Source organism: Onychostoma macrolepis, chromosome 03 (assembly GCF_012432095.1).
Source record: "Onychostoma macrolepis isolate SWU-2019 chromosome 03, ASM1243209v1, whole genome shotgun sequence".
In the NCBI taxonomy this organism is placed as follows: domain Eukaryota; kingdom Metazoa; phylum Chordata; class Actinopteri; order Cypriniformes; family Cyprinidae; genus Onychostoma; species Onychostoma macrolepis.
The window spans coordinates 7390504-7417179 of NC_081157.1; the positions used below are offsets into that span (position 1 = coordinate 7390504).

At 38.7% G+C, this 26676-nt stretch overlaps 1 protein-coding gene across 3 annotated transcripts in view; it reads left to right on the forward strand.

The window, feature by feature from the left end:
* The window catches only part of LOC131537549 (gastrula zinc finger protein XlCGF57.1-like), a 28678-nt gene extending 3769 nt beyond the window's left edge, over positions 1-24909 (forward strand). The window contains exons 3-6 of one of the 3 annotated variants that reach the window (XM_058771083.1): positions 10291-10376; positions 23440-23545; positions 24229-24268; positions 24374-24909. In XM_058771083.1, the coding sequence (XP_058627066.1) occupies positions 10291-10376; positions 23440-23545; positions 24229-24266 (230 nt within the window). In that variant the 3' untranslated portion in view covers positions 24267-24268; positions 24374-24909. Of the gene's footprint in view, positions 1-10290; positions 14020-23439; positions 23546-24228; positions 24269-24373 lie in introns of those variants that run through there. The other 2 variants (XM_058771082.1, XM_058771080.1) reach the window with 2 other exon arrangements.
* Positions 24910-26676: the final 1767 nt, after the last annotated feature.

A 26676-nucleotide genomic window follows, 5' to 3' on the forward strand; every position in this document is an offset into this window, starting at 1 on the left:
CTTCATTCATCTTTAATGACTGTTTGTGGTACATACACAGATCCTTTATGCAAAAATAAGACCTTAACTATCATTAAAATGTCTTAAATTCATGTGTCAGAGTTCTTATGGAAATGTGACTGAACTGACACTGAGGATATTTAATTTAGGGCTGGACCAGAATAGTCGATTATGGCATTCGATTTTCAATTTTGAGATTCAAATTTTCTTTCTTTTTTTGAACACCTGGCATCCCCCGCAAAACGGTTCTCATTCCGCTTGTATATGAATCGCCCATGAGTGAACGTCATGATTCAGAGATTCATTTTTGAGAAGACAAAAATGCCAAAGACCTCAGCTGTGTGGGAGTACTTTAAAATTGAGTGTGGACAAGACAAAGGCAGTGTGCCAAATATATGCCATTTGAAACTGGCCTACCACAACAGCACATGAAGTTTGAAAAATCCTTTTATCCGCCATGTTATAATCAGTTTAAACTGTTCGTTAATTAAAATGTGTGATGCTGTTATTGAAAGTATTCTACCGTGTTCTTTATTTATTACAGTTCGTTGAACTTCGTTCATTTATCTTTTGTTCTTCTTTTATTTAAATAGCCTACCCTTTGCGGTGTAATTACTGTGCTGCTAATTTCTGATTTGGGAGTGATTTGTTTATGTTAGGCTACCTTATTAAAAGTATTGCTCTTAACAGACCTGTGTGTTTTGTATCACTAGTGCAGTGTCCGTTCTCGGAGCATAAGCCCTGACCGCATGAGGCAGGCCGCTTCTGGCTCGCGCTGTTCTGTAGTTTATTAAAAGTTTATTAATTCTGAACGTGTCGGTGTCCATATTGCACCAAAATGCCACACTGCACTCCCTTGGGTCCGCAGCAACACACCTGCCATGCGTGAATTGATTGGGTGAACGGTTCTAGACATAATAAAAATGCAAAGACAGACACGAAGAGATTCCTGCCTTTATTACAGAGAAGAATATGTTCAGCCCCCTCCCTCCGAAGCTCATAAAAATGGTATTCGGACCAGCCCTAATTTAATTATTACTTTAATTAGACTTTTATTTTTGCTTCTTGGAATCATAAAGCTGTATTGAACTTTTGAGTTTGAGACTGAATTTGTTTTTATGCTAGTAGAAGCCACATTTTAATTAAAGTCGCTATAGGACTGTGGTTATTTTAAATTGTGAATGTCTCAGTAGAGCATTATTTGCTTGTTCGGGACATTTCACTGTACATCAGTTACAGTAGCAGGCTTTGCAAACAGACTTCTACTGTAAGATATATGTGACCCTGGAGCACAAAAGCAGTCATAAGTAGCACAGGTATATTTGTTGCAATAGCCAAAAATACATTGTATGGGTCAAAATGATCAGTTTGTCTTTCATGCCAAAAATTCATTAGGATATTAAGTAAAGATCATGTTCCATGAAGATATTTTGTAAATTTCCTACTGTAAATAAATCAAAGCTTAATTTTTGATTAGTAATATGCAGTGCTAAGCACTTAATTTGGACAACTTTAACCCTTAAGTGCATGAATGTTTCGCCAATCATTATTAATCGGGTCTTTAGCGACCCGGACCTATATATCCATCACGGCTGGATTTCTGAATGCTGCAATAGCACAAAACTCTCTTGATATTTTAAGAACAATTACAGAAGAATAAAATAAAGCATATTTCATTACCTTTTGAAACTTAAAAGGGTTCAGTTTGAGCAGATGATTTTACCATCGCTGTCATCGTCAGAGCGCACTTCCACAGTACATTCAGCATCTGCCTCATATTCACGATCGCAACCATACTCTCAAAACGATCGTTTTCAATGACTTCATATTCAATATTTTGATCACTGGCAGCTTATTTACCACATCCAGCATCAAATGGCAGTGACATTTATATTCCATTGTGTATAATAATTGCTCTGCAGTAAAGCCTAGGGCTGTCGTGATAACCGCAATATCGCAATACCATGCTATTTACAAGCATAACCGCAGAGGAATGCAACAACCGCAGCAACCGCGATGTTTTCTTTTTAAGTTTACGCCCTTCTCGTTTTACACTTCGTGCATGTGTACTGAATATTAGTAATGATAACAATGTGTACCATGCTGATTTTTACAGAGGCTCAGTAAATTTGCTCTTAACAAGGTTAAACAGACAGTGAATGAGAGCGAGATCAACTCATCATGTATATTTGTGAAAACAGGTTGTCATGTCCAAGGAAAGCGAAATCTTAGCATCGACGCTCTGCTGGTCAGCTGAGCCTTTAAAAGTGGCGCTCAAAGTTAAAATGATTTCAACAGCATGTTTCATTACATCTCTCTTTGAATGAATCAGCGTTTTTGAACGTGTAGTTGAATGAACGGTTTAAAGACTCACTCAAAGACAGTCCCTTACCGCCACCGTTAGGGTTGGGTACCGAACTCGGTACTTTTAAGGGTACAGACCGAATTGCGTCGATACTACCGAGTATCGAATACCGGTAGAATTTCTAGAATTCACATTAAATCATTCGGTACCTGAGAACGCATTTGGGCGCATACGAGAGAGAGAGACATGATGTCACCCCTGCAACTCTTTAAAACACAACACACGGGGCAAACCGAAATGTTCTGAAGTGTGCTTACATTTCTAGGGTCATATGGTTTCCGCGAAAACGCGGACAGGATGGCGGAGTCCATTCATAAAAACGGAATTTACTTTATAGCGCGGAATGCCACGGAATTCGTAAATTTTTGGATGAATAAAAGAAGGTCTGTCGCTTAATTCGAATCACGATATGAACTCGTGTATGTGAATATTACAACGCAAAAAGACGGTTTAAATGTGAATCCTGCATGTTCCGTTAGCCTCGGTATGTTTGAATGGCGGAGACGCGGTTTTGTTTACTACACAAATACTGAAGCACACGTGAACTCTGCATCTCACTACATGAACACATGAACTTACAGGCTGTGAGAGTCACTTCATGAGAATTTTACCGTTTCATTTGAGAAAACTTGCATCATATCATACTGTATACACACAGAAACTTCACGGCAACCTGTCAAAATAAAAGTGCGGTTTAACATGTAACAGAAATATATTACTCTTATTTGTACAGTATAATGTATGTCTTTATATATTCCAATTACTGTCAAAATTAAATAAAACAATTAAATGATAAAAATAATTATTATAACTACATTAACCACTTAATTGTAGAAAAAATACAATTATTACAACTTTTTTAAGAAGAATATTCACACAATTTTTCTACCATGTATTAATTTTAACAGTAAACCTCTGTTTGTTTGCCAAAAATAAAAGGGTTTCATTTTCATTTGATTAAAAATAAATAAATGTTTCATGCCTTCATTTGATTATCAGAAAAAATAAAACTCAAGAATTTCTGGAAGAAAAAAAATAGTATGGCCCTATTGTTCAAAATGTTGAAATTGAGAGTTGTGGACTTATTTTTTCACTGAAATAAATGTTTTTGTTATTACACAGAGAGTAAAGTACCGAAAAAAGGTACCATTGGGCACTGGTACCGAATTTCAGGTACCGATACCGGTACTGTACCGGTTCAAATGTGAATGGTACCCAACCCTAGCCACCATGTGGCGAAACAATGAAACTGCACTGACTGACAGCCCTTCTAGAACTCGCAGGTGAAATATCAACAGAAAAATTATCTTGTCAGTCAGATTCGAGGATCAGAACTAACTGTTTTTATATATATATATATATATATATATATATATATATATATATATATATATATATTAGTGCTGTCAATCGATTAAAAAAATTAATCGCGTTAATAACAGTTGTGGACTGATTAATCATGATTAATCACAAATTTAAAATACTAGGATTTACCTGTAAATGTCTTGAAAAAGAAATGCATGACAAACTAGTTTAAGGAAACAGAACCTTTCACACTTCCGCCAGGTAGGAGACATAATCCTTATTATTCTTTTATCATTATTCTTTTGTTTTTATTCAGCCATTATCAGCCTTTAAACTGGCAATAAAACGTTTACCAAGCCACATCGCTTCAATCCCAGTATACATTTACCCAACTATTATCAAAAGTATTTCTAAATAAATGCAACAAAACATTTTCTTGCGACCTTACGTGAAGTATTATGACAAAATGCATTATGAAGAAGAATTGGACCTGTTCTGCAGCTGCATTAGAGCTAACATTAGCATCATGCTTCATAAGACAATTTATGAGATTAATGGTACACTTTCACTCAGAACTCACTTCAAACCACCATTGAGTGTTTGTAATCACATGTGGAATTTGGTCGTTTACTGTTGTTAAAATATGCTATTTATAGCCTTTTATATCGCTGCACAAATTAGCATTTCAGATGCACACATTCATTTCAAGAAAATCACATACAGACCATATCTATTGTAATCGTGTGTTTATTATCTTATATAATTTCTTATTTATTTCTGCTGTTTAAAAGCCTTAACATGTATGCTCTGCTGAAACTCATGTTGTTTGATGTTACAACCGCCTCTCTGTTCTTAAGTTGCCAGGGATACATTCCAAGTATAATACACATTAGTAAAAGGATCTATTTTAAGTATTATTTGTCTATATACACTTTGGGCGGTCGCGTACATTATAAAAGTAGCCCAAAAAAAACGCAACCCACGGCTCTGTAATTTTTCCCACGACTGTATTTTCAAAATAGCCCACTTGTGCCATGACCCTGGCAACACTGGTTTGCTGTACCCTCATCACACAATGATAGATAACCTTCCGTGCTGCGATGACGGGAAGAAGTTGGGGTCAAACCTTATCAAATGATTCATTTGCGTTAAGAAAATATTAATGCATTAAATTTTTTTGATTAATTGCATGCGTTAATGCGTTAACGTTGACACCCCTAATATATATATATATATATATATATATATATATATATATATATATACTGTGACGGATCAGTGGCCCTCCCCTCATTATCATCACCACCCGTCCCTTATTCGCCGCCTTCACCAGGCTCCCGACTGGAGTGGGTGGATGAGAGGAGGCGTGGGATCAACGCTGGCTGGCGGCGTGTGATGAGGCACAGCTGGACTGAATGAAGCCTCATCACCGCCGCTGTTAAACGCCCAGCGCGCCTCTCCTCGAGAGACCGGTCTCTTCCCCCGTGCATGCACGCTGGTGTCCTCGTGGGTCCAGGAAGGGTGCGTAGAGAGACATCGCGCCACCGGAGATGTGTGCTGCAGAACCCGCGGTCCGGGAGAACGCCGCACCCGTATTACGGCCGTCGGACCAGGATGCCGGGCCGATCAAGTCCCGCCAAAGGCCGAGGAAGAAGAGGAAGAGCCGCCGCTCAGAAGAAGCCGCCGCCCCTCGTAAACCGGACCAGACCGGGAGCGCGTGCGGCCACCGGACTCCGCCCCTTCCCTGGACCCTTCCCCTTTGGAACACTGCCCTCCTTCACGAGCCCCGCAGCACGACGAGGACACCAGACCCCCTGTTTATTTTGGACACTTCTTCCCCTGGACACTTTATTTTATCAATTTTGTTAAATAAAAGCCTCTCCGAGGCCTGACGCCACACCCACTGTGTCTGTCGTTGGCTCCTCCCGTCACAATACATACAGTGTAAAACATTTCAAAAGTTTTTTTTGTTTTAATTTTGATGATTAGAGCTTACAGCTCATGAAAGTCAAAAATCAGTATCTCAAAATATTAGAATATTTATATTTGAGTTTGAATAAATGACCATCCCTACAGTATAAATTCCGGGGATCTCTTGTTCTTTGAAACCACAATAATGGAGAAGACTGCTGACTTGGCAATGATCCAGAAGACGAACATTGACGGCCTCCACAAAGAGGCTAAGTCACAGAGGGTCATTACTGAAAGGTGTGGCTGTTTACAGAGTGCTGTATCAAAGCATATTAAATGCAAAGTTGACTGGAAGGAAGAATTTGGGTAGGAAAAAGTGCACAAGCAACAGGGATGACTGCAAGCTTGAGAATACTGTCCAGCAAAGCTGATTCAAACACTTGTGAGCGCTTCACAAGGAGTGAACTGAAGCTGGAGTCAGTGCATCAAGAGTCACCACGCTCAGACGTCTTCAGGAAAAGGGCTACCAAGCCACTTCTGAACCAGAGAACGTCAGAAGCGTCTTACCTGGGCTGTGGAGAAAAAGAACTGGACTGTTGCTCAGTGCTCCAAAGTCCTCTTTTCAGATGAAAGTAAATTTTGCATTTCATTTGGAAATCAAGGTCCCAGAGTCTGGAGGAAGAGTGGAGAGGCACAGAATCCATGTTGCTTGAAGTCCAGTGTGAAGTTTCCACAGTCAGTGATGATTTGGGCTGCCATGTCATCTGCTGGTGTTGCTCCACTGTGTTTTCTGAAGTCCACAGTCAACGCAGCCATCTACCAGGAAATTTTAGAGCACTTCATGCTTCCTTCTGCTGACAAGCTTTATGGAGATGCTGATTTCATTTTCCAGCAGGACTTGGCACCTGCCCACACTGCCAAAGGTACCAAAAGCTGGTTCAATGACCATGGTGTTACTGTGCTTGATTGGCCAGCAAACTCGCCTGACCTGAACCCCATAGAGAATCTATGGGGTATTGTCAAGAGGAAGATGAGAGACACCAGACCCAACAATGCAGATGAGCTGAAGGCCACTGCCAAAGAAACCTGGGCTTCCATACCACCTCAGCAGTGCCACAAACTGATCACCTCCATGCCACGCCGAATTGAGGCAGTAATTAAAGCAAAAGGAGCCCCTACCAAGTATTGAGTACATATACAGTAAATTAACATAATTTCCAGAAGGCCAACAATTTACTAAAAATGTTTTTTTTATTGGTCTTATGAAGTATTCTAATTTGTTGAGATAGTGAATTGGTTTTTGTTAAATGTGAGCCTAAATTATCACAATTAAAAGAACCAAACTACTTCAGTCTGTGTGCATTGAATTTATTTAATACACGAGTTTCACAATTTGAGTTAAATTACTGAAATAAACTTTTCCACAACATTCTAATTTATTGAGATGCACCTGTATATACTGTATATGTGTATATATATATATATATATATATATGCGGTAATACCGCATACCACGCTATTGAGCCACTCAAAATTACCGCAAGGGAAATTACTTCACCGCGACAGTCCTAGTAAAGCCATTTAAACCAGTTAAATTTTCGCTGATGATATTCGTTTGTTTTATGCCTGCAGTAATTATGAGTGAAACATCACGTCATCATTGTGTATCAAACAGTGCCACCCTGAGGAATAAAGATGCATTGCACGTATTGACTCATCAGATATGTAAATATAGTTACGCAGGAAAAAATACTTACACTAATACACACCTCGGGTCTCAAGCGACCCTATACACTTTTTACAAAAAAATAATCAGAAAACAGGCATTCTTCTATATTTCTCAATTTTTTCTTGTTATATTGTTTATTACGACGGCGTTTTAGTGCCTCGTTAAAAAATAAAAAAATCTAAGATTACGAGATAAGTCAACGTTTTCGAGAATAAAGATTATAGTTATAATATTTTGAGATAGGCTATTCTAGCCTTTTGCTCATGCAAATGGCCCGGATTGGGAGCACCGGGAGATATTCCAAACCTCAGTTTTCAAAATCTGTCAGTTTTATAGCGAAATAAAAACAATATGTAGGCTATATTGCAATGTGTTTGTCAAGCGGCATGTGAGTCAGTCGTCGTTCCGATTACAATAACGAATGACGAGACATTATTTTCATTATAAATTAGGCTAAATTAATTTTTTTTTTTTTTCATGCCTTATGATGTTCCTTCACTTTATATCTTGCTATAAACTTGAAATAAAGAGCAAAAACACATTTATAATTTGTATTTTGTTATAAAACTGGCAGAATTTGAAAGCTGAGCTGTGTGTAAAAGCAACAAAGCACAAAATGATGTCCTCATTTACAGTATACCATGAATAAAACAGTTTGTGAATAGTCACTTAAAGTTTACAGCAGAAAAGACAACAATATAACGTATGTTAATAAATTTGAGTCCACGTCAACCTTTAGAACGTTTTATTGCTGTTTAATTAAACAGGCTGTGAGGAATGAAAGTTTGGACGCCACAGACGTTTTTGCGGAGTAGGTGGTGGAATTTTCACAATAATTTAATGAATTTATTCACATAAATACAGTGATCTGTGACGCCACATTAAAGATCTTGAAAATCACATTATTGTAAGACACATAATTTGTGTTTCGTTATAAAACTGATTTTGAAAGCTGAGACTTTGTTTTATATTAAAAGCACTAAAAGCACAAAGCTTAAGCTATCGGGTGGCTGGCGCACTACAAATAAGGAATGCAATGGAAGACATGAAATATTATTTCCAAGCATGCTGTCCCCGCGAGTATGACACATGGTATGATTTCTTCTAATAATCCCACATATATTTGTAGTGTATTAAAAAGGGTTAAATAAGAGAGAGAGCTAACAGCGCCCCCCAAAGGAATGTCGACTGAGTGTGTGAGTTGATGTTAAGATAAACAGTTGTCAGTCTGTTAATAAATATCATATTCTTGATATTAAACCGTTTCCGTGAGTCCTTAATATTGACATCCCAGTAAGATGATGCAGCCGCTCGGACACAACGATATTCAAATCAAATCTGGTGGCCTGGCAACTTCTCCCGGCGCTCTCAATGTGCGCCATTTGCATGCGCAATATACTCTCAAAATATTATAACTTTCATTTCTACGATTTAAATTCTCTAAACATTTCGACTTTATTCTCGTAATATTTCGACTTTATTCTCGAAACATTTCGACTTTATTCTTGTAATATTTTGACTTTATTCTCGTAATATTATGACTTTAATCTCGTAATTTTAGATTTAAAAAAAATTTTTTAACGTGGCACTAAAACGCCGTTTATAATAGGGATGCACCGAATCCAGATTTTTGGGGTTCTGCCAAATACCGAATCCACTGGTTAAGATTCTGCCGAACCCGAAACCGAATACCGAATCCTACTCCCATCCTCAGACCATTAACACAGTAAACACATTAATGAAGTAAACAACGTTCGCAGCAGTGTATTTTTCATTTTATTTTATTTTAATGCACAACTCGTATTCTTTCGGATGTTTAATACGCAAATGTTTTAACAGCGGCGATGTTGTGTATTGTTTGGGGTCCTTGCCACCACGAGACAAATCGGCATTGCAAATTGAACATGTAGCTCGACTTGAATCGCCTTCTTTCAACTGAAAGTACTGCCAAACAACACTTTTTCTGCTCACGAGTTCCATTTTCACTTTCTCACATATACTGCATTCGAACGGTCCACCTTAAACACCTTCCCGTACTCAACGGCGGCGTGACGTTGACCAGTGTAGCGCTTAATGCAAGCTATGGGTTCGGTGGATTTTTAAGGTTCGGCAGAAACCGAACCCGTCAAAAGTCCAATATTCGGCCGAATCCGAATCCGAATCCTGGATTCGGTGCATCCCTAGTTTATAATGAATAGATTGAGGAATACATAGAAAGTTGATGTCTAACTTTAAAAACATTAAGGAGGGAGAGGGTGGAGAATGATGTACCGGGTCGCTAAAGACCCGTGGTATGCTTTTAAGGGTTAAAGGTGATTTTCCTAATATTTCAATTTTTTTTTTTTTTTTTTTTTGCACCCTCAGATTCCAAATAGCTGTATCTTACCCAAATATTGTCCTATCCTAACAAACCATACACCAATGGAAAGCTTACTTGTTCAGCTTTCAGATTATTCTTACATCTCAATTTACAAAAATTGACCCTTATGACTGGTTTTGTGCTCCAGGGTTACATATACCTGACAGCATTATCACAACATGGAAGTAAACTTATTTATTCTAATGTCTGATCAGTATTCAGTGATTTCTGATGTGTAATTATTCAAGTTCAGTCAGATTTTATTTGTCTCAGAAGTGTTCAATGTTTTTGTGTGTGTGTGTGGAAATCAAGCCAGTGACCAAACTAAACATTGTTTCTTATAATAGAATGAATATAATATGTTATCTAAATTATTAAATTACAGAAAGCGATCAAAGAACAAACCCTGTTTGCTGGAGCTGTCAATGTGTAGCGTTTCATTACAAAATGACAGCGCCATCTACGGGCCTGGCAGCATAATGCAGTGTTTTTAGACGTCTTCATGGATCTGTGTTAAAATGGGACAGTTTTGACATCGTTTTTGTCTGTACACAAATATTTTATCCTTTTATTTTTCAAATGTACCAATTGATTTTCATCTTTATAATGATTTCATTTTAGGCTTGATGAAAATGAAAGAAGAAAGACCAGATCTGAATGAGGTGGAGGAGAAATATCAGGATCAGAAAGACAATGGAGAAAAATCAGTGAGTTGCAGCATTAAAAAAACAGAAGTCGAAAGGCCTTTCAGCTGCTCTCAGTGCGGAAACACTTTCACACGTAAAGCAAGCCTTGAGAAGCACATGTTAATTCATGCTGGAATAAAGTCTTTCAGCTGCTCTGAGTGTGGAAAGAGTTTTACATATAAAGTATGCCTTGAGAAGCACATGAGAATTCATACTGGAATAAAGCCTTACAACTGCTCTCAGTGTGGAAAGAGTTTCACAAGTAAAGGATACCTTAAGACTCACATGTTAATTCATACTGGGAAAAAACCTTTCACCTGTGCTCAGTGTGGAAATAGTTTTATATGTAAAGGAATCCTGAGGGATCACATGTTAATTCATGCTGGAATAAAGCCTTACAGCTGCTCTCAGTGTGGAAAGAGTTTTACACACAGAGCCAGCTTTAAGAATCACATGTTAATTCATGCTGGAATAAAGTCTTTCATCTGCTCTCAGTGTGGAAAGAGTTTTACACAGAAAGGACACCTTCAAAAACATTTGGTAACTCACACTTCAGAAAAGCCTTTCAGCTGCTCTCGGTGTGGAAAGAGTTTTACACAAACAGGACATCTTCAAACTCATTTGGTAACTCACACTTCAGAAAAGCCTTTCGGCTGCTCTCAGTGTGGAAACACTTTCACGCGTAAAGCAAGCCTTGAGAAGCACATGTTAATTCATGCTGGAATAAAGTCTTTCAGCTGCTCTGAGTGTGGAAAGAGTTTTACATATAAAGTATGCCTTGAGAAGCACATGAGAATTCATACTGGAATAAAGCCTTACAGCTGCTCTCAGTGTGGAAAGAGTTTCACAAGTAAAGGATACCTTAAGACTCACATGTTTATTCATACTGGGAAAAAACCTTTCACCTGTGCTCAGTGTGGAAAGAGTTTCATATGTAAAGGAATCCTGAGGGATCACATGTTAATTCATGCTGGAATAAAGCCTTACAGCTGCTCTCAGTGTGGAAAGTGTTTCACAAGTAAAGGATACCTTAAGACTCACATGTTAATTCATACTGGGATAAAGTCTTACAGCTGCTCTCAGTGTGGAAGGAGTTTTACACATAAATCAAGCCTTAAGAGGCACATGTTAATTCATACTGGTGGAAAGACTTGTACACAGAAAGGACAACTTAAAATTCATTTGGTAACTCACTCTTCATAAAAGCCTTTCACCTTAAAGAGTAAATGTCTATGTAAGTAAATGTCATCTACTGGGTCACCTCAAGGGTGTGTCCTCTCTTCTTTATTATTTATCTTGTACACAAATGACTGTAAGAGTAGTTACAGAAGTAGGCATATTATAAAATTATCTGATGATTCTGTAATAGTTAGCTTTATTAGTGAGGAGGACTCCATGTAGGGTCCTGAGGTTGATGATTTTATTATGTGGCGTCAGAATGCTTTCTTAAAACTTAATGTTTCTAAAACCAAGGAGATGACTATTCAGTATAAGCAAACAAGCATTAATGGAGTAGGTATTATGAGTGTTGAACAGTATAAGTATTTGGTACTGTTTTGGATATCAAATTGTCCTTTTCTCCCAATACTGAGGTTTTGTGTAAGAGGGGGCAGCAAAGATTGTATTGCTTGCGGAAACTAAGGTCATTTAATGTGGACAAATCATTGATGTACATGTTCTACAGATCCTATATTAAGTCACTGTTATCTTTTTCACTGTTGAGCTGGTTTAATTCTCTAATGGCGCTTTTCCACTGCATGGTACGGCACGGTACGGTTCACTTTTGGGGGGTTTTCCACTGGGTACAGTACCTGGTACCTGGTACTTTTTTTAGTACCATCTCAGCCGAGGTTCCAAGCGGACCGTACCGTTACCAAAACGTGACGTGTAAATTTAGCTGATCACTGATTGGCCGGAGAAAATCGCCACTCCCTGCGTCATTGAACTTGCGCCCGAGACACAACAGACCCGCTAGATTTAAATCAGTACAGCCAGCGAAGGATCGAACGCAACTGTTTTGAATGAGCGCACCTTTCTTTTAACAACCAAAAAATGGCTTCGTTGCCTGTTGAGGAAGTACAGACTGTCCTCTCGTTGATAGCCGAGGAGCGGATCCAGCGAGAGCGTGATGCATCGACGCAGAATTAAAAGTTTTTCAAGAGTCATGGCAGTAGAGGCGGTGCCGTTCTGAACCGTGCCGAGCCAAGTCGTACAAGAATTGTCTTGAGAGGATTGTAAACCAGGGAAGTAAAATAACGGGGAGGAAGCAAATGACTATGGCCCAGTTATATCATATGGCGCTTTTCCACTGCCGTGGTTCAGCTCGGCTTGTTACGCCTCTGTTTGCGTTTGCACTTTAGTTTAGTACCGCTTTAGAGTGGGTGGGATTATACGTCATTTTGGTTGCGCCGCCTCTACTGCCGTGACATCACCATAAACGCGACATAAACAAACACACAACAAAACATTTTCATTCTGCGTCGCTCCATCAAGCTCTCGCTGGATCCACTCCTCGCCTGTCAATGAGAGGAACGTCTGTACTTCCTCTACAGACATGGTTTGGTTGTTTTAAAAAAGGTGCGTTCGTTCAAACAAAAGTTGCATTCGATCCTTCACTGGCTATGCTGATTTAAATCTAGCGGGTCTGGTGTCTCGTGATGCAAGTACAATAATTACGATTCTCTCTGGCCAATCAGTGATCAGCAGGGTTTACACATCACATTTTGGTAACGATACGACTCGCTTGGAACCTCAGCTGAGGTGGTACTATAAAAAGTACCAAGTACTATACCCAGTGGAAAACTCTCCAAAAGTGAGCCGTACTGGGCCGTACCGTGCAGAGGAAAAGCACCAAAAGACAGGTTTTAGGTAAAGCCCAGAGCATTTTGTTTGATGATTCCCACCCTATGTATCACGAGTTTGTCCTTCTCCCTTCTGGCATTCATTATAGAACCCCTATTAGTAAAACAAATCGGTTTAAACATTCATTCATCCGCTCATCTGTAAAGTTTTTAAATTTAAGGTAAGAACTTTTAGGAAGGAAATGGATTGTGTTTTTGTTGTTTATGTGAAATGCTTGTGCGCTGCAACCAAATTGCCTTCGGGAAATTAATAAAGACAAACTGATCTGAACCTGCTCTCAGTGTGGAAAGTCTTTTGCGTGTAAAGGATACCTTGAGACTCACATGATAAAGGGGTCATAGGATGGCCATTTTCCACAAGTTGATATGATTCTTTAGGGTCTTAATAAAAAGCCTATAACATGCTTTGGTTACAATTTCTCAACTGTAGTGTAAAACAACACCATTTTTGCCCTGTCAAAAACAGCTCTGTTCACAGCGAGCTTTTTCGGTGCATGTTCCTTTAAATGCTAATGAGCTGTGTTCAGCCTGCCTCTCGGTTCCATGGGGTGACAATCTCTCATGAGACTGTTAGCTTTAGCCGCATTTAGCCTCCAAACTCGGTAACTAGCACATTATTAGAAAAGGCGATTTGCAAAGATTCATAATGCAAAAATGTTTTCTGTCTTCACTTCTTCTGTCGGTGAAGCTGGATCACAAATGATTTGCGTGAGCATAGACGCATTTAGGTAGATTGGGAGCACATTCCCTTCTAAAACAATCAAGCCACTACGTTTTCAGCAGCTCAGATAGCAAGAGTAAATGATGACTGCTGTGTTAATATTTACATTCAATTCAAGTTTATTTGTATTCATGATACCAATCGTTGCAAAGCAGCTACAGAAAATATTATGTTTCTACATTATATTTAGGCGTAGGTTATTAGTGGTGACTATGGCAGAAATGTTCAGTAAGAACCATGCAGTTAGTTACAAATTACAAGTAATCAAACAGACGGTGAACACTATCAACTGCAATGATTATATGTTGCGAACTTGCGATTAAACTTTGCAATTGGGATGAAACGTTTCTATTAAGCCATATTTGGTAGTTTTATATGTTGTTCCAGGGTTAGCATCATCTGAAGTCTTCTGGGGGTTGACATCTTCTCTTCTCAGGTGTTCGGTCATCTCAGATCTTCGTAAGGCATGAATTTCGAATTCTTTTTTTAGCTTTACGGCGGATCGCAGACTTATAAGTGCTGTCGGACCAATTTTGAACTTTGAGGAGAAGATGAGATGGAGCCATTCGCTTCTGGCTTCGCAACTGTTTGGACGCTCTTGCCTATTGCTCTGCGCTTGGTTCCCTATTTATATACTTTTCTCAGATCTCTCTAAGATTTTAACTTTAGCAGATCAGCACAGTGCTCAAACAACACATTTTTTGGAAAAAGAAGACTCTTTGCCTCCCAGCAGCTTACATTCCGGAGACGGGAAAACATAGCTGTCTACATTCAAACAGACAAGAGAAAATGCCTTTCGTGGAATCTACTTGCTGCATGAACTGCCACAGACTTCTACAAATGATTGTGGTTCTTGAAACAAAGTTATTTGCTGGATTTCCAAAACAGGCAGAACACACAGCAGACGGTCATCATGGACCCCCTCAGCATACAGCGGGTGAGTCCTGTGAATTTCAACAGTTTATACCAAGTGTAGAGGAACAAGCCGAAACTGATCGACAGACTAAGATTGTCACGAATATATTGTATTGCTGCGGTAGCATTCTCTACCCCAGATACGGCTTTGACAAAGCTTGTAAACACTGGTATTCTACAACCCCCTATACATCTGAATGTGGGTGAGGAATCCCCAAATGTGATTGAACATAGATCGTATCAGCCAGCAGCTAACATCGCTACTAACAGGCGCTCAAGATCAAGCAGACAGCGGCATTCAGCTCAGAGTGCAGCCGAGCCCAGGACTCTGATTGTGGGTGACTCTATTATCAGAAACATCAGTAGCAGGACTACAACTACATGCTGCTTTCCTCAAGCAACCGTCTCTGATGTGGACAAGGAACTTCGGAACATTCTGATGAAGCACAAGACTGCAAATCGAGTCATCATGCATGTGGGGAAGAACGATATTCGGAAAGAGTAGTCAGAACTCCTTAAAAAGGATTTCAGTGAACTCTTTGAAACGCTTCAAAGACTTGGAAGTTCAGTCGTTCATCAGTGGACCATCAGTGCGTTTGAGACTGTTGATCATAACATACTTCTAGAGAGACTGGAAAACTGGGTCGGGCTTTCTGGGATGGTACTCAAATGGTTCAGGTCATACTTAGAAGGGAGAGGTTATTATGTGAGTATAGGAGAGCATAAGTCTAAGTGGACGTCCATGACATGCGGAGTCCCACAAGGCTCAATTCTTGCACCGCTCTTGTTTTGCCTGTATATGCTCCCACTAAGTCAAATAATGAGAGAGAACCAAATTGCTATGCTGTGATACCCAGATTTACCTAGCCTTATCTCCAAATGACTATAGCTCCATTGACTTTCTCTGCCAATGCATTGATGAAATTAACAGTTGGATGTCCCAGAACTTTCTTCAGTTAAACAAGGAGAAAACTGAAGTCATCGCATTTGGAAACAAAGATGAAGTTCTCAAGGTGAATGCATACCTTGACTCTAGGGGTCAAACAACTAAAAATCAAGTCAAAAATCTTGGGGTGATTCTGGAGACAGACCTTAGTTTTAGTAGTCATATCAAAGCAGTAACTAAATCAGCATACTATCATCTCAAAAACATTGCAAGAATTAGATGTTTTGTTTCCAGTAAAGACTTGGAGAAACTTGTTCATGCCTTTATCACCAGCAGGGTGGATTATTGTAATGGTCTCCTCACTGGCCTTCCAAAAAAGACCATTAGACAGCTGCGGCTCATCCAGAACGCTGCTGCCAGGATTCTGACTAGAACCAGAAAATCTGAGCATATCACACCAGTCCTCAGGTCCTTACACTGGCTTCCAGTTACATTTAGGATTGATTTTAAAGTACTTTTACTTATATATTTTATAAATTTTATAATTGGAATATTACATTGACTCCGTCTGCAGATGCTCAGTTCCCTGCTTACGGCTCGCCCCGAGTCCATCGTGGAGGAGCATGTTTGAACCATCTTCGTGCATTTTCCCGGGCACGGCAGTCTGAGGTGTCGTCTGAGAATCCGCCTCGGCTTCGGATGGCGTTGTTAAATGCCAGGTCAGTGGTAAATAAGACTGTTATTATTAACGACTTTTTCACTTCGCGGAAGCTGGATTTTTTATTTATTACAGAATCTTGGATTACTACTGGGGATCTTAGTCCCTTCTCCGAACTTTTACCCCCAAAATGTTTGTTTTTTAATTCGCCTCGTAAATCTGGTCGCGGGGGAGGCTTGGTTTCTATTTTTAAAGACACATTTTCTTGCCGGTCAATGGTGATTAATGACTATCGGAGTTTTGAGCTGCAGCTATTTACACTGGATCTGAACTTTCCACTTTTGGTTGCTCTGATTTACCGCCCCCCAAAACACAATATAAACTTTTTAAATGAGTTTGCAGACTTTTTGGGGGAATTTACACCAATATATGACAAACTGTTGATTCTTGGTGATTTTAATGTACATGTATGCTGCACTTTAGACTCACTAGCCAAAGAATTTAATACTCTGTTAAATGCATTTGATCTAGAACAACATGTCAATGTCCCCACTCACCAGATGGGACATACACTTGATCTTGTGCTGACATATGGCTTTTCTCTGTACAATCTTGAAGTACTTGACAACGGGTTTTCTGGCCATAAATCTGTTTTGTTTTCTGTTCCCTGGGTTTCTAATACTCCTAAAGTCACTCAACTTACCCGTCACTCTCGATTAATTACATCTACTACTAGCGAAGCCTTCTCATTAGCTTTTTGTGAGGCTATTAAATCAGTAGGTGTCAGTCAATGTGACTTGAGTGCAGAGGAGTTCCTGTTCAGGTTAAATTCCACATGTGTGGACGTCTTAGATTCAGTTGCTCCTGTAAAGGCCTCAAAACTCAAATCTAGATCTGAGCCCTGGATTGATGACAACATACGCTCTCTGAGGCAGAACACTAGGAGAGCGGAGCGTAAGTGGAAAAGGGATCGGCTCCAAATTTCCTTTGACATTTTAAGAGATTCATTATTTAAATTTCAGAAGGCAGTCAGAGCAGCAAAATCCAAGTACTTCACGACAATTATTGAAAAGAATTACCACAGACCTAAAACTCTTTTTACTATTTTTAATGCTGTTGTTAATCCAACTGTTTGTGAGCACCCAGATGTGTCAAATACTTTGTGTGATGACTTTCTTAGATTTTTTTATTAATAAGATTAGTGATATCAGGTTGGGGATATCTCCACCTGTTTTGGATCCTTCTATTTCTTCAGTCTGTGTTGTTGAGTTCAGCCAGTTTGAACCTATTTCTTTTTTACATCTCCAAGACATAATGTGTCAGTTAAAGCCATCTGGCTCCCCCATTGATGCTATTCCTCCTTATTTCCTGAAACAAGTTTTTGGTGCAGTGGGTCCCTATCTTGTGACCATGATAAACCGATGTTTTGAGACTAGCACTGTACCGGATGGTTTAAAACATGCTACAGTTTATCCTTTGCTCAAGAGGTCGAACCTAGATCCTTCTGTTTTAGCCAATTATAGACCCATTTCCAATTTGTCTTTTATTACAAAGATATTAGAAAAAGTAGTCCTGCAACAGCTTCTAATTTTTCTTGATGAAAATAAGATCTTTGAAGTCTTTCAGTCAGGCTTTAGAAAACACCACTCGACTGAGACTGCACTTCTGAAGGTTTTAAATGATATTCTACTAACTGGTGATGCTGGGGATCATGCTGCGCTTGTGCTCCTAGACTTGAGCGCTGTTTTCGACACTGTGGACCACTCTGTTTTGCTTGCTCGCTTGGAGCACAGTGTAGGCATAAAAGGAAGTGCTCTTGAATGGTTTAAATCATATTTCTCTAATCGTAGTTTTGGAGTTAATATTGGTGATCTCTCATCTAAAGTAGCTTCTTTGTCATGTGGTGTTCCCCAGGGATCCATACTGGCTCCTATTCTTTTTTCATTGTATATGCTCCCATTGAGTTCTATATTTAGGAAGCATGGTCTGTCTTTCCACACTCAAATCTATTTGCCCTTTAAACAGAGTTCAAGTGGTTTGGAAACACTTATGTCATGCCTGTCTGATGTGAAAGCCTGGTTGTCTTTAAATTTTCTTAATTTCAATGAGAGTAAAACTGAAATAATTGTGTTTGTTCCGTCGGACTCTCGTAGTACACCGATAGTAAATCTTGGTGATTTAACTTCTTCTGTGAAGCCTTGGGTAAGAAATCTGGGTGTCATTTTTGATGATGGTTTAAAATTTGACAGACAGATAAATACAGTGGTTAAGTCCTGCTTTTTTCAGCTTCGACTTCTAGTAAAAGTAAAACCTATACTGTCTAGTAAAAATTTTGAAAAATTAGTTCATGCCTTTATTACTTCTAGATTAGAATACTGCAACTCGCTGTATTTCGGGATTGGTCAGTCAGCCCTATCGCGTCTGCAGTTAGTTCAAAATGCAGCCGCTAGGCTTTTAACGAGTACCAAAAAATGGGATCATGTTACACCAGTTTTACGCTCTCTGCACTGGTTGCCTGTGCGCTATAGAGTCAATTTTAAAATTCTTCTTTTAGTGTTTAAATCACTAAACGGTTTGGCCCCTGCCTATCTATCAGAATAATTGATTGTACATCGGCCCCTTTTGTCTCTCCGGTCATCCAACCAGAGATTATTATGCGTCCCAAAGTCGAAGTTGAAATGCAGGGGTGACCGCGCTTTCTCAGTTGCTGCACCTAGATTGTGGAATGCTCTGCCCCTCTGTATTAGATCTGCACCTTCACTATCTGTTTTTAAATCCATGTTTTTTTTTTAGAAATTGTTTTGTATTGTCTTATTTGAATTGCTTTTGTTGTGCAGCACATTGGTCAACCTATGGTTGTTTTTAATAGTGCTATATAAATAAAATTGACATTGACATTATAAAACACTCAATGGCATAGGACCTAAATACATTGCAGATATGCTCACTGAATATAAACCTAACAGACCACTCAGATCATTAGGATCGAGTCAGTTTGAAATACAAAGGGTTTACACAAAAGTCCGCTTTTAGTTATTATGCTGCCCGCAGCTGGAACCAGCTTCCAGAAGAGATCAGACATTAGCCACATTTAAATCCAGACTCAAAACACATCTGTTTAGCTGTGCATTTGTTGAATTAGCGCTGTGCAACGTCCGAACTGATTGCACTATGTATAATCATTTTCTATTCTTAACCGTTTTAAATTCTTTTTAAATAAATGTTTATATCATTTTGTTTTTATTGTTGTGATTTATTTTAATTCCTTGTTTTTATTGTTGTGATTATTATTATTTTTAATGACTATTTCACGTCCTTTTATGTAAAGCACTTTGAATTACCACTGTGTATGAACATATCAACATATCTTCCTTTGTGTTCAGTAGAACAAAGAAATAACTTGAGTGAGTAAATGAAAGAATTTGAGCGAACTAACCCTTTAAGTGATTTTGAGTTTAAAATGTGCAAACATACAATTTCCAGATCATCGGCAGCCTTTCTGTTTTGCAGCCAAAGTTGATATGTTAAGCGACCATTCTCCGTTCTCAGCCTGTGCAAGTTCCATGCTTCTTTAAAAGATGTTTTAACTGGGGCAAAAATGCCCAATGCAGAGCAAAGAAGTGGATCTCATCATCAGGATTCAACAGTCCAGTCACTTCCAGATGGAAAAACAACATGTGAAACAAATCGAGGACTTGTGTAAACATCTCGCCAAAGGCGTTCAATTCTAAAAAAAAGAACACAAATACAACAGAACAAGTATCAACATCAACCGTTAATGCTAAAATAAATAACTTCTATAAAAACCTTGTCTGTGTGTTTAGATTTGTTTGGTTTTTTTGGTTTTTTTGACAGGTGAAGTTTAAATAGTCATGACAAGCAGTGCCCAATCTTGTTCCTGGAAATCTACCTCCCTGCAAATCTCCAGTTATAATAGTTATAATAGTCCTCTATGACTGTCCTGTACGAATATGATCCCTGCTGTGAGTCATGTCACACCGTGAGATCTTGGTTGTCTGTAATGCATCTTGATTGTAGTGCAGTCTGACATTAAAAACAGACACGCATAGATGATCAGGTATGCAAACAGGTAAGAAGTGAAAAAGGTGAGAATGAGGGGTGGGCGATATGACCAAAGTCGTACATCACGATAGGAGTAATTTTATTTCACAATAGCAATAAATATCATAATATAGTTATATTAACTTTAAGTAAGGATTTTGTAATAGCAAAATTTTGATATCATAAAAATTCCAGAATTCTTTTTACAAATCTATCTATCTATAGGGTTATACTAACCCTAACGAAGTCTATACTAATACTAGCCCAAATCTCAAATCTTCATGGTCATTCATCATATCTCGGCAAACATGTCAAGCCACCATAAATATAGAAAGGCATGATTATTATTTCAAACCATAAAAGTAATTTTTCATTTACCATTTCATTCACGAAGGAAGGCATCAAGCACAGTGGTCGCATTATTGTTAGTAGCAGCATTCAAATCATCGATACCTCCATGGATCACAAATCGCCAGCTGATTTGAGACAAAAATGACAAGACAAGACAAGAAAGGTACATCAGAGTATGTCTTACAGAGTAGCACCACCCTTAAAAGTCCATTTCTGTTGCAAAATTTTAAAATGTTTCTGATATATAATTTAGGAAACAACGTTGTTTTAAATATCATGCTTATTCTCACACAATATAATGTGTAGTAAATTAAAATATGTAGTTTCCTTTACTCACAATGCAATCTTAATATTTAAGGTTCCTTGGCATCAAAACATTTTGCAATTCCAGTTGTAAGGGTGGAACCAAAAAAAAAATTTAAATCAAATTACCGTATTAATTTATGATTTCCATCAATATGCCACATGCAGTTCAGAGCAGGAGTGCTGTCTGCGATGAAGCGTCCGGTTAGCCAGGGCTCGGAGTTGAGTTCTCTCGGGGTCCACTCTTTGTAGTGACTCACATACCCTAACAACTGCAGATAATGAGATGTTATTGCACTTCTTGTAATGTTACATTATCTTAAAGTAAAGTTAAGTAATATCACTTCTACTTGATGTGAAGTGAGTCTTGATCCCCAGGAAAGGGGAGAGCAGAGGACTCAAGGCTATGGAATAGCATCTTGATCCACCACATAGCATAAGTTCTCTGGCCGGAGGCCTCAGCCTCCGGAGGAAACGTGTAATTAGGGGGTGTCTACCCACTGATTGCCCACCAAGAGAGGTGTGGTAGGCCGAATTGCCGCCACGTAAACCTTCAAGGTGGAGTGGGTTAACCCTGCGGAGGAACAGGCCCCCACGAACTCCAGAACTGTACCAATCGGGCAGTTGACTGAGTTGAGCTGGCGGTCTCCGCACCATAAAGTGAAAAGTTTCCACTTCAAAGTGTACAGTTTCCTTGTTGAGGGAGCTCTGGACTGGAGGATGGTCTCAACAACCTCGGTTGAGAGACCGGAAGCTATGAGTTGAGCCCCCTCAGGGGCCACCCCCACAACTTCCACATCTCCGGGCGGGGGTGATAGACCCCCGCTTGTGAGAGGAGATCCCTCCTGACGGGAATCTCCCATGGAGAGCCGTCGAGGAGAGAAATCAGGTCTGAGAACCATACTCGCAACTTTACATTTTCTGCCGGTCTTAGTACACGATATAACTACAGAAGAGTCAAGTGTTAAATAGGACAAATATCAAAACTCTTTGGTCATTTTTGAATGCGATGCTACTGGTCTAATCGGATTCAATGACCTATGCTAAGCTATGCTAAAAGTGCTATCGCCAGACCCGGAGATCGGCTGAATGGATTCCAAAACGGTAAAACTCAACTTATTAACTCTGGGGGAGTTGGAGAATGAGCCTATTTCCAAAAAAAGTGGAGTGTTCCTTTAACAATTCTGTTGTATTACTCCGTGGCCAATGATAATACAAACAGAATGGTAATCTTATTAACTATGAGCAAGATAACAAAGATAACAAAGATCGACAGCTCAAGGCAGTAACTTATCAAGCACATAAACACAAACACTGCTCTTTAAAATGAAACAAAAGTTTATTTGAGCTACTCAAATACATTAAACTAAACTAAATCACATTGAACTAAATCAATGAAACACACACACACACACACATACATACTGAAGATGGGATTTACAGAGTTGCATGAAGTTCCCAAAATTCTAGTTCCAAAAATCATAAAGCAGAGATTTTTAGCTTATCTTTACTGCTTTTAGATTTATCACCAGTTTTACAGCAACAAAGGTGATTTTGTTCGTGAGCTGACAGCGGGTTTCCTTGATGGCTTGTCTCAGGGAATCCTGGTGCTGCGATTGGTTGCTGATTGGTCGTTGGATGACGTCCTTTCGGGAAAACCCCCATGGTGATTGGTTGGTTGCCTTGACCACGGATGTTGCTTTCTTAATGTTCTTCTTAGAGTTTCCTTGTGCAAAGACTTTAGGCTTTTAAGATTTCTGACAAAGTTTGACGAAGTGTTTGAGTTCTGGAGTCTTGCTCGCTTGATGGTACAGCATGTGAGCACAAGTTGTAGTGAGGTCAATGAAGGCCAAAGAGCCAAAGAGCGAGCGCCGAATTCTTTGTGTCACCAGTTTTTTTAAGCAGGCTGATTTGGTCCATCCCTCGACGTGATCTTCCAATCAAATTGTCCCTGCAGGGCAGGTCCACACCCTGTACAGTTCCTCTTCGTGCATAACTTAACATACTACTTAATAGATTAAAAATAACGTTATATCTATCATTGTTTTTATGGATCTCGTGAGAAGATAGCAGAGCAGGACAGGAAACCAGCCGAGACCCTTGGGCGCTATGTTGATCATTAATTAAGTTTACGACTGCAGATGACTGAGGGCAGACTCTTTAGATTCTTCTTCGAATGAGTTGATTCAATAGTTTATGTGTGTGTCCGTTCAATGAAGTACTACAATGTCATTTAATGGTTTTACATTTTAAAGTTGCGGATGCATGTGCATTAAGCATTCATTATGTTAATGCATCTTTGTTAATTTGCTCTAATTATCTGACAGAATCACTCTCCATTTGCCACTGTTTCCGGTGTGAATTCAGACTATAAAAGAACAACCATCAGCTCACAGACACCATCATCTACTGATGAACATCTTCAAGACACAGGTAAGATCATGTGTATATTGTTTAATGTCATTTTTGGGGGTTTTCCTTCAGGTCCTTGTCTGAGCCACTTCTCATTTAAGGGGTTGTGTTCAATAGTAAGTTTATCAGCTCATAAAAATCATCATCTGTCTTGTAATTGTCATTATGATTGCAGATCATGTTATCTCATGTATGAGTTCATATATTTGTATTTCAGCCTCTGGTATCACTGATTGTTTGTGGTTAATCAAACTAAGTAATTACAGCTGAGTTCACAAAACAGCAAGAGAATTAGGAAAGTCAGAGCATTTGTGCTTTCTCTTAGTGTTTGCAGGTTTCTTATTTGACCGAGGAAGTGAAAAACACTGTGAAAAATGAACTAGAAAACATTTTAAGTGTATTTGGGTAGTTGTGCCAGAACATTTTTTTTAAATTTAGTTTTCTTACCTTAAACTACCCTTTTTCATGACCTTTTTCAGCCTTAATTACAGTTTAACAGTCATTACCAATCATTTATATAACATTGAGTGAAACTTTAACATTGACCGAGTGTTTAATTAGTGTTGGAGCTGAACTCTTGTCTAGTCTGAGTTGGATCATGTACGCTCTTCATCTGTTTCTGTGGATTCCTGCAAGAAAAGTCTGTTTATTTGATTCGTCATTGATGTTATTGTGTTCTACTCACCACTCTTGTCTTATTTCAGCGTATGTAGCTTCCCCAGCCGTCTTGCTCCTTACTTGACTGTAAGATCTCACTAATTCCATCAGATATGTTACAGTTAAACTTGCTACTAAATGGAATAAAAGTTTATTCACTTTTGTTTGTATCTGAACGATGTTCTCCATCAGATCAACAGCGTTTGGATGTGTGTTTACGGTGTGGAGTTGATGGAAAATGAAATGAAAAGCTGAATGTTCTCCTTTGACTTCTCTGTGGAAAAATAAACACAAACCAACTGGACAAGTTCTGTCATAAATGTAAGTTGTTCAGTATTTATTGCTGTCACATGTCTGCCCTTCTAAGTTCCTCTCAATTCATATGAATTAGTTTAATGAAGTTTTTGAAGCATCAAACTGGCTGTTGCGTTGACTGTCAGTGGGACAGAAATCTCTCAGAATTAATTAAAAATATATTTATTTGTGTTCAGAAGATGAACAATTTTTCCAGATTTGAAACAACATAAGGGTGAATAAATGATGACTCAGTGTTAATTTCTGGGTGAGCTATCCCTGTAACATCACACATCTGCCATTTGAATGGCAACATTTAGACAGAAGAAACACATTAGACCATCTGTTTTTACAGATAATACAATTTTATAATGAGAAATTAAAGCATTTCTTACATATTAAAACTAATGACTGGTTTGTTATTTAGTGTTTCCTCTCAGGAATTTGTGAAACAATGGCACAACATAACACCAGCATCAATGGCTCAACTGGATCAGATGATGGTTTACTTTATTGGGAGTGGAGGGAATTAATATGGAAACAAGAATATGCAGAACTTGTATTTGTCCGTGTTCTTTCAGTCGTTGAGATTCCAGTCATGATCTTAACTCTGATCGCCTTGTGTTTCATCATCAAATCTCGGCCTGCTGCTTCAGTTTTTGTTAGTCATTTGATACTTTCAGATCTCATACAGGTCATTTGTATATTAATAGCAGCAACAACCTCATTGCCATATGATGTGATTGGTGCATATCAGTATTCTTTAATTGTGGGTCTGTATTTTATGGCATGTGTAGCTTTTGAACGATATCTTCTGGTTTCTCATCCTATCTGGTACAGATCTCACCATTCACTCAAACTCTCCAGTTTTATTTCTGTGATCGTCTGGTTTGTGCCTCTGATCTTTGCAGAAATAAAGCCCCATCATATTTATTTTAATGTTCTACCCCGGTGTATAGCGTGTTTAATTCCCTACCCCATAATCATTCTCTGTTTTGCTGGCACTTGGCGAGGTCTTTCTCACGTAATATCTCTGACTGCTCTGAAGCGCAAATTAATTTTGGGCAGTTTGTTCCTGGTGCTGTTGACTTACACACTTATCATTCTCCCTTGTGTGATTATGGAATTGATTGTAGAATTTTCTTCCTATTACAGTATTGTTGTTATGAAATTTTACTCCTATGCACAATTCCTTGTGTGTGTGAATCCACTTGCTGACTGTGTGCTGTATCTGTTCATGAGGCCTGATGTTGGTAATATGATGAAGTCTGTTCGCTGCTGTTGTAGACATCAGAGATTGAATCCCAACCAGGACGAACACTCTGTAGTGAATCCACAGAACAGCTGCTGTACTGTAGTGTGCTGTATTTCAGCTCGAAAGCCTTTATCTCATTCACTGAACACCTGCAGCACAGTTTAACCTGCTGATAAATGAACTGAAAAGCACTGAGCTATATTTAATTGAAGTCAGAGTAAATTTTTACATTGCAAGCACACTTAATTTCTAGTATAATGCTATTATGATATTTATGCTTGTTTTCCCTATGCATGTACATTTCCTGTGCTCATTTTAGAGAAATAATTGCAATATTAAAGTGATAGTTCACTCAAAATGAAAATGTAATTTATGTCAATGATCAAAACATATTTTGGGGGTAAACTATCCATAAAAACACCTGTCTCAGGTCTCTAATATCAGCTCTCCTGATGTTAAGTGCATGATTAAAGTAGAGTATATTAGAGGTGTACTAAATGAACTTTATAAAAGTATAAATATTAAGCAGCACTAGAAAATGACACGGCAGTCTGAAGAGTTTGATAAGCAGGTCACTGTAATACTGCTGTGTGTTTTTGTAGAAGTGTGTCGTATAGATGACTGTATTGTTTTTGTATATTAAAGAGCTTACTGTTCTCAGGTGTCTGTTTCTGCCTCGACTTATTTGAGTAATAACCCGTTAACTCAAATCATACTTCACAGAACAGCACAAAACAAACTAACCACACTTACAATTGTAAAACCAGTATTTTTTCTTTAATTTAACTCAAAATGGGACTTGTTTCTTTTCACTGTATCTTGCTTATTCGAAGCATTTTAAAGTTAACAACAAAAAAACAACCAAAAATAAATAATCTCATTAATTAATTCACCATATAGGACAACACCAAGAGATCAATATGACGGCGTTTTAGTGCCAAGTTAA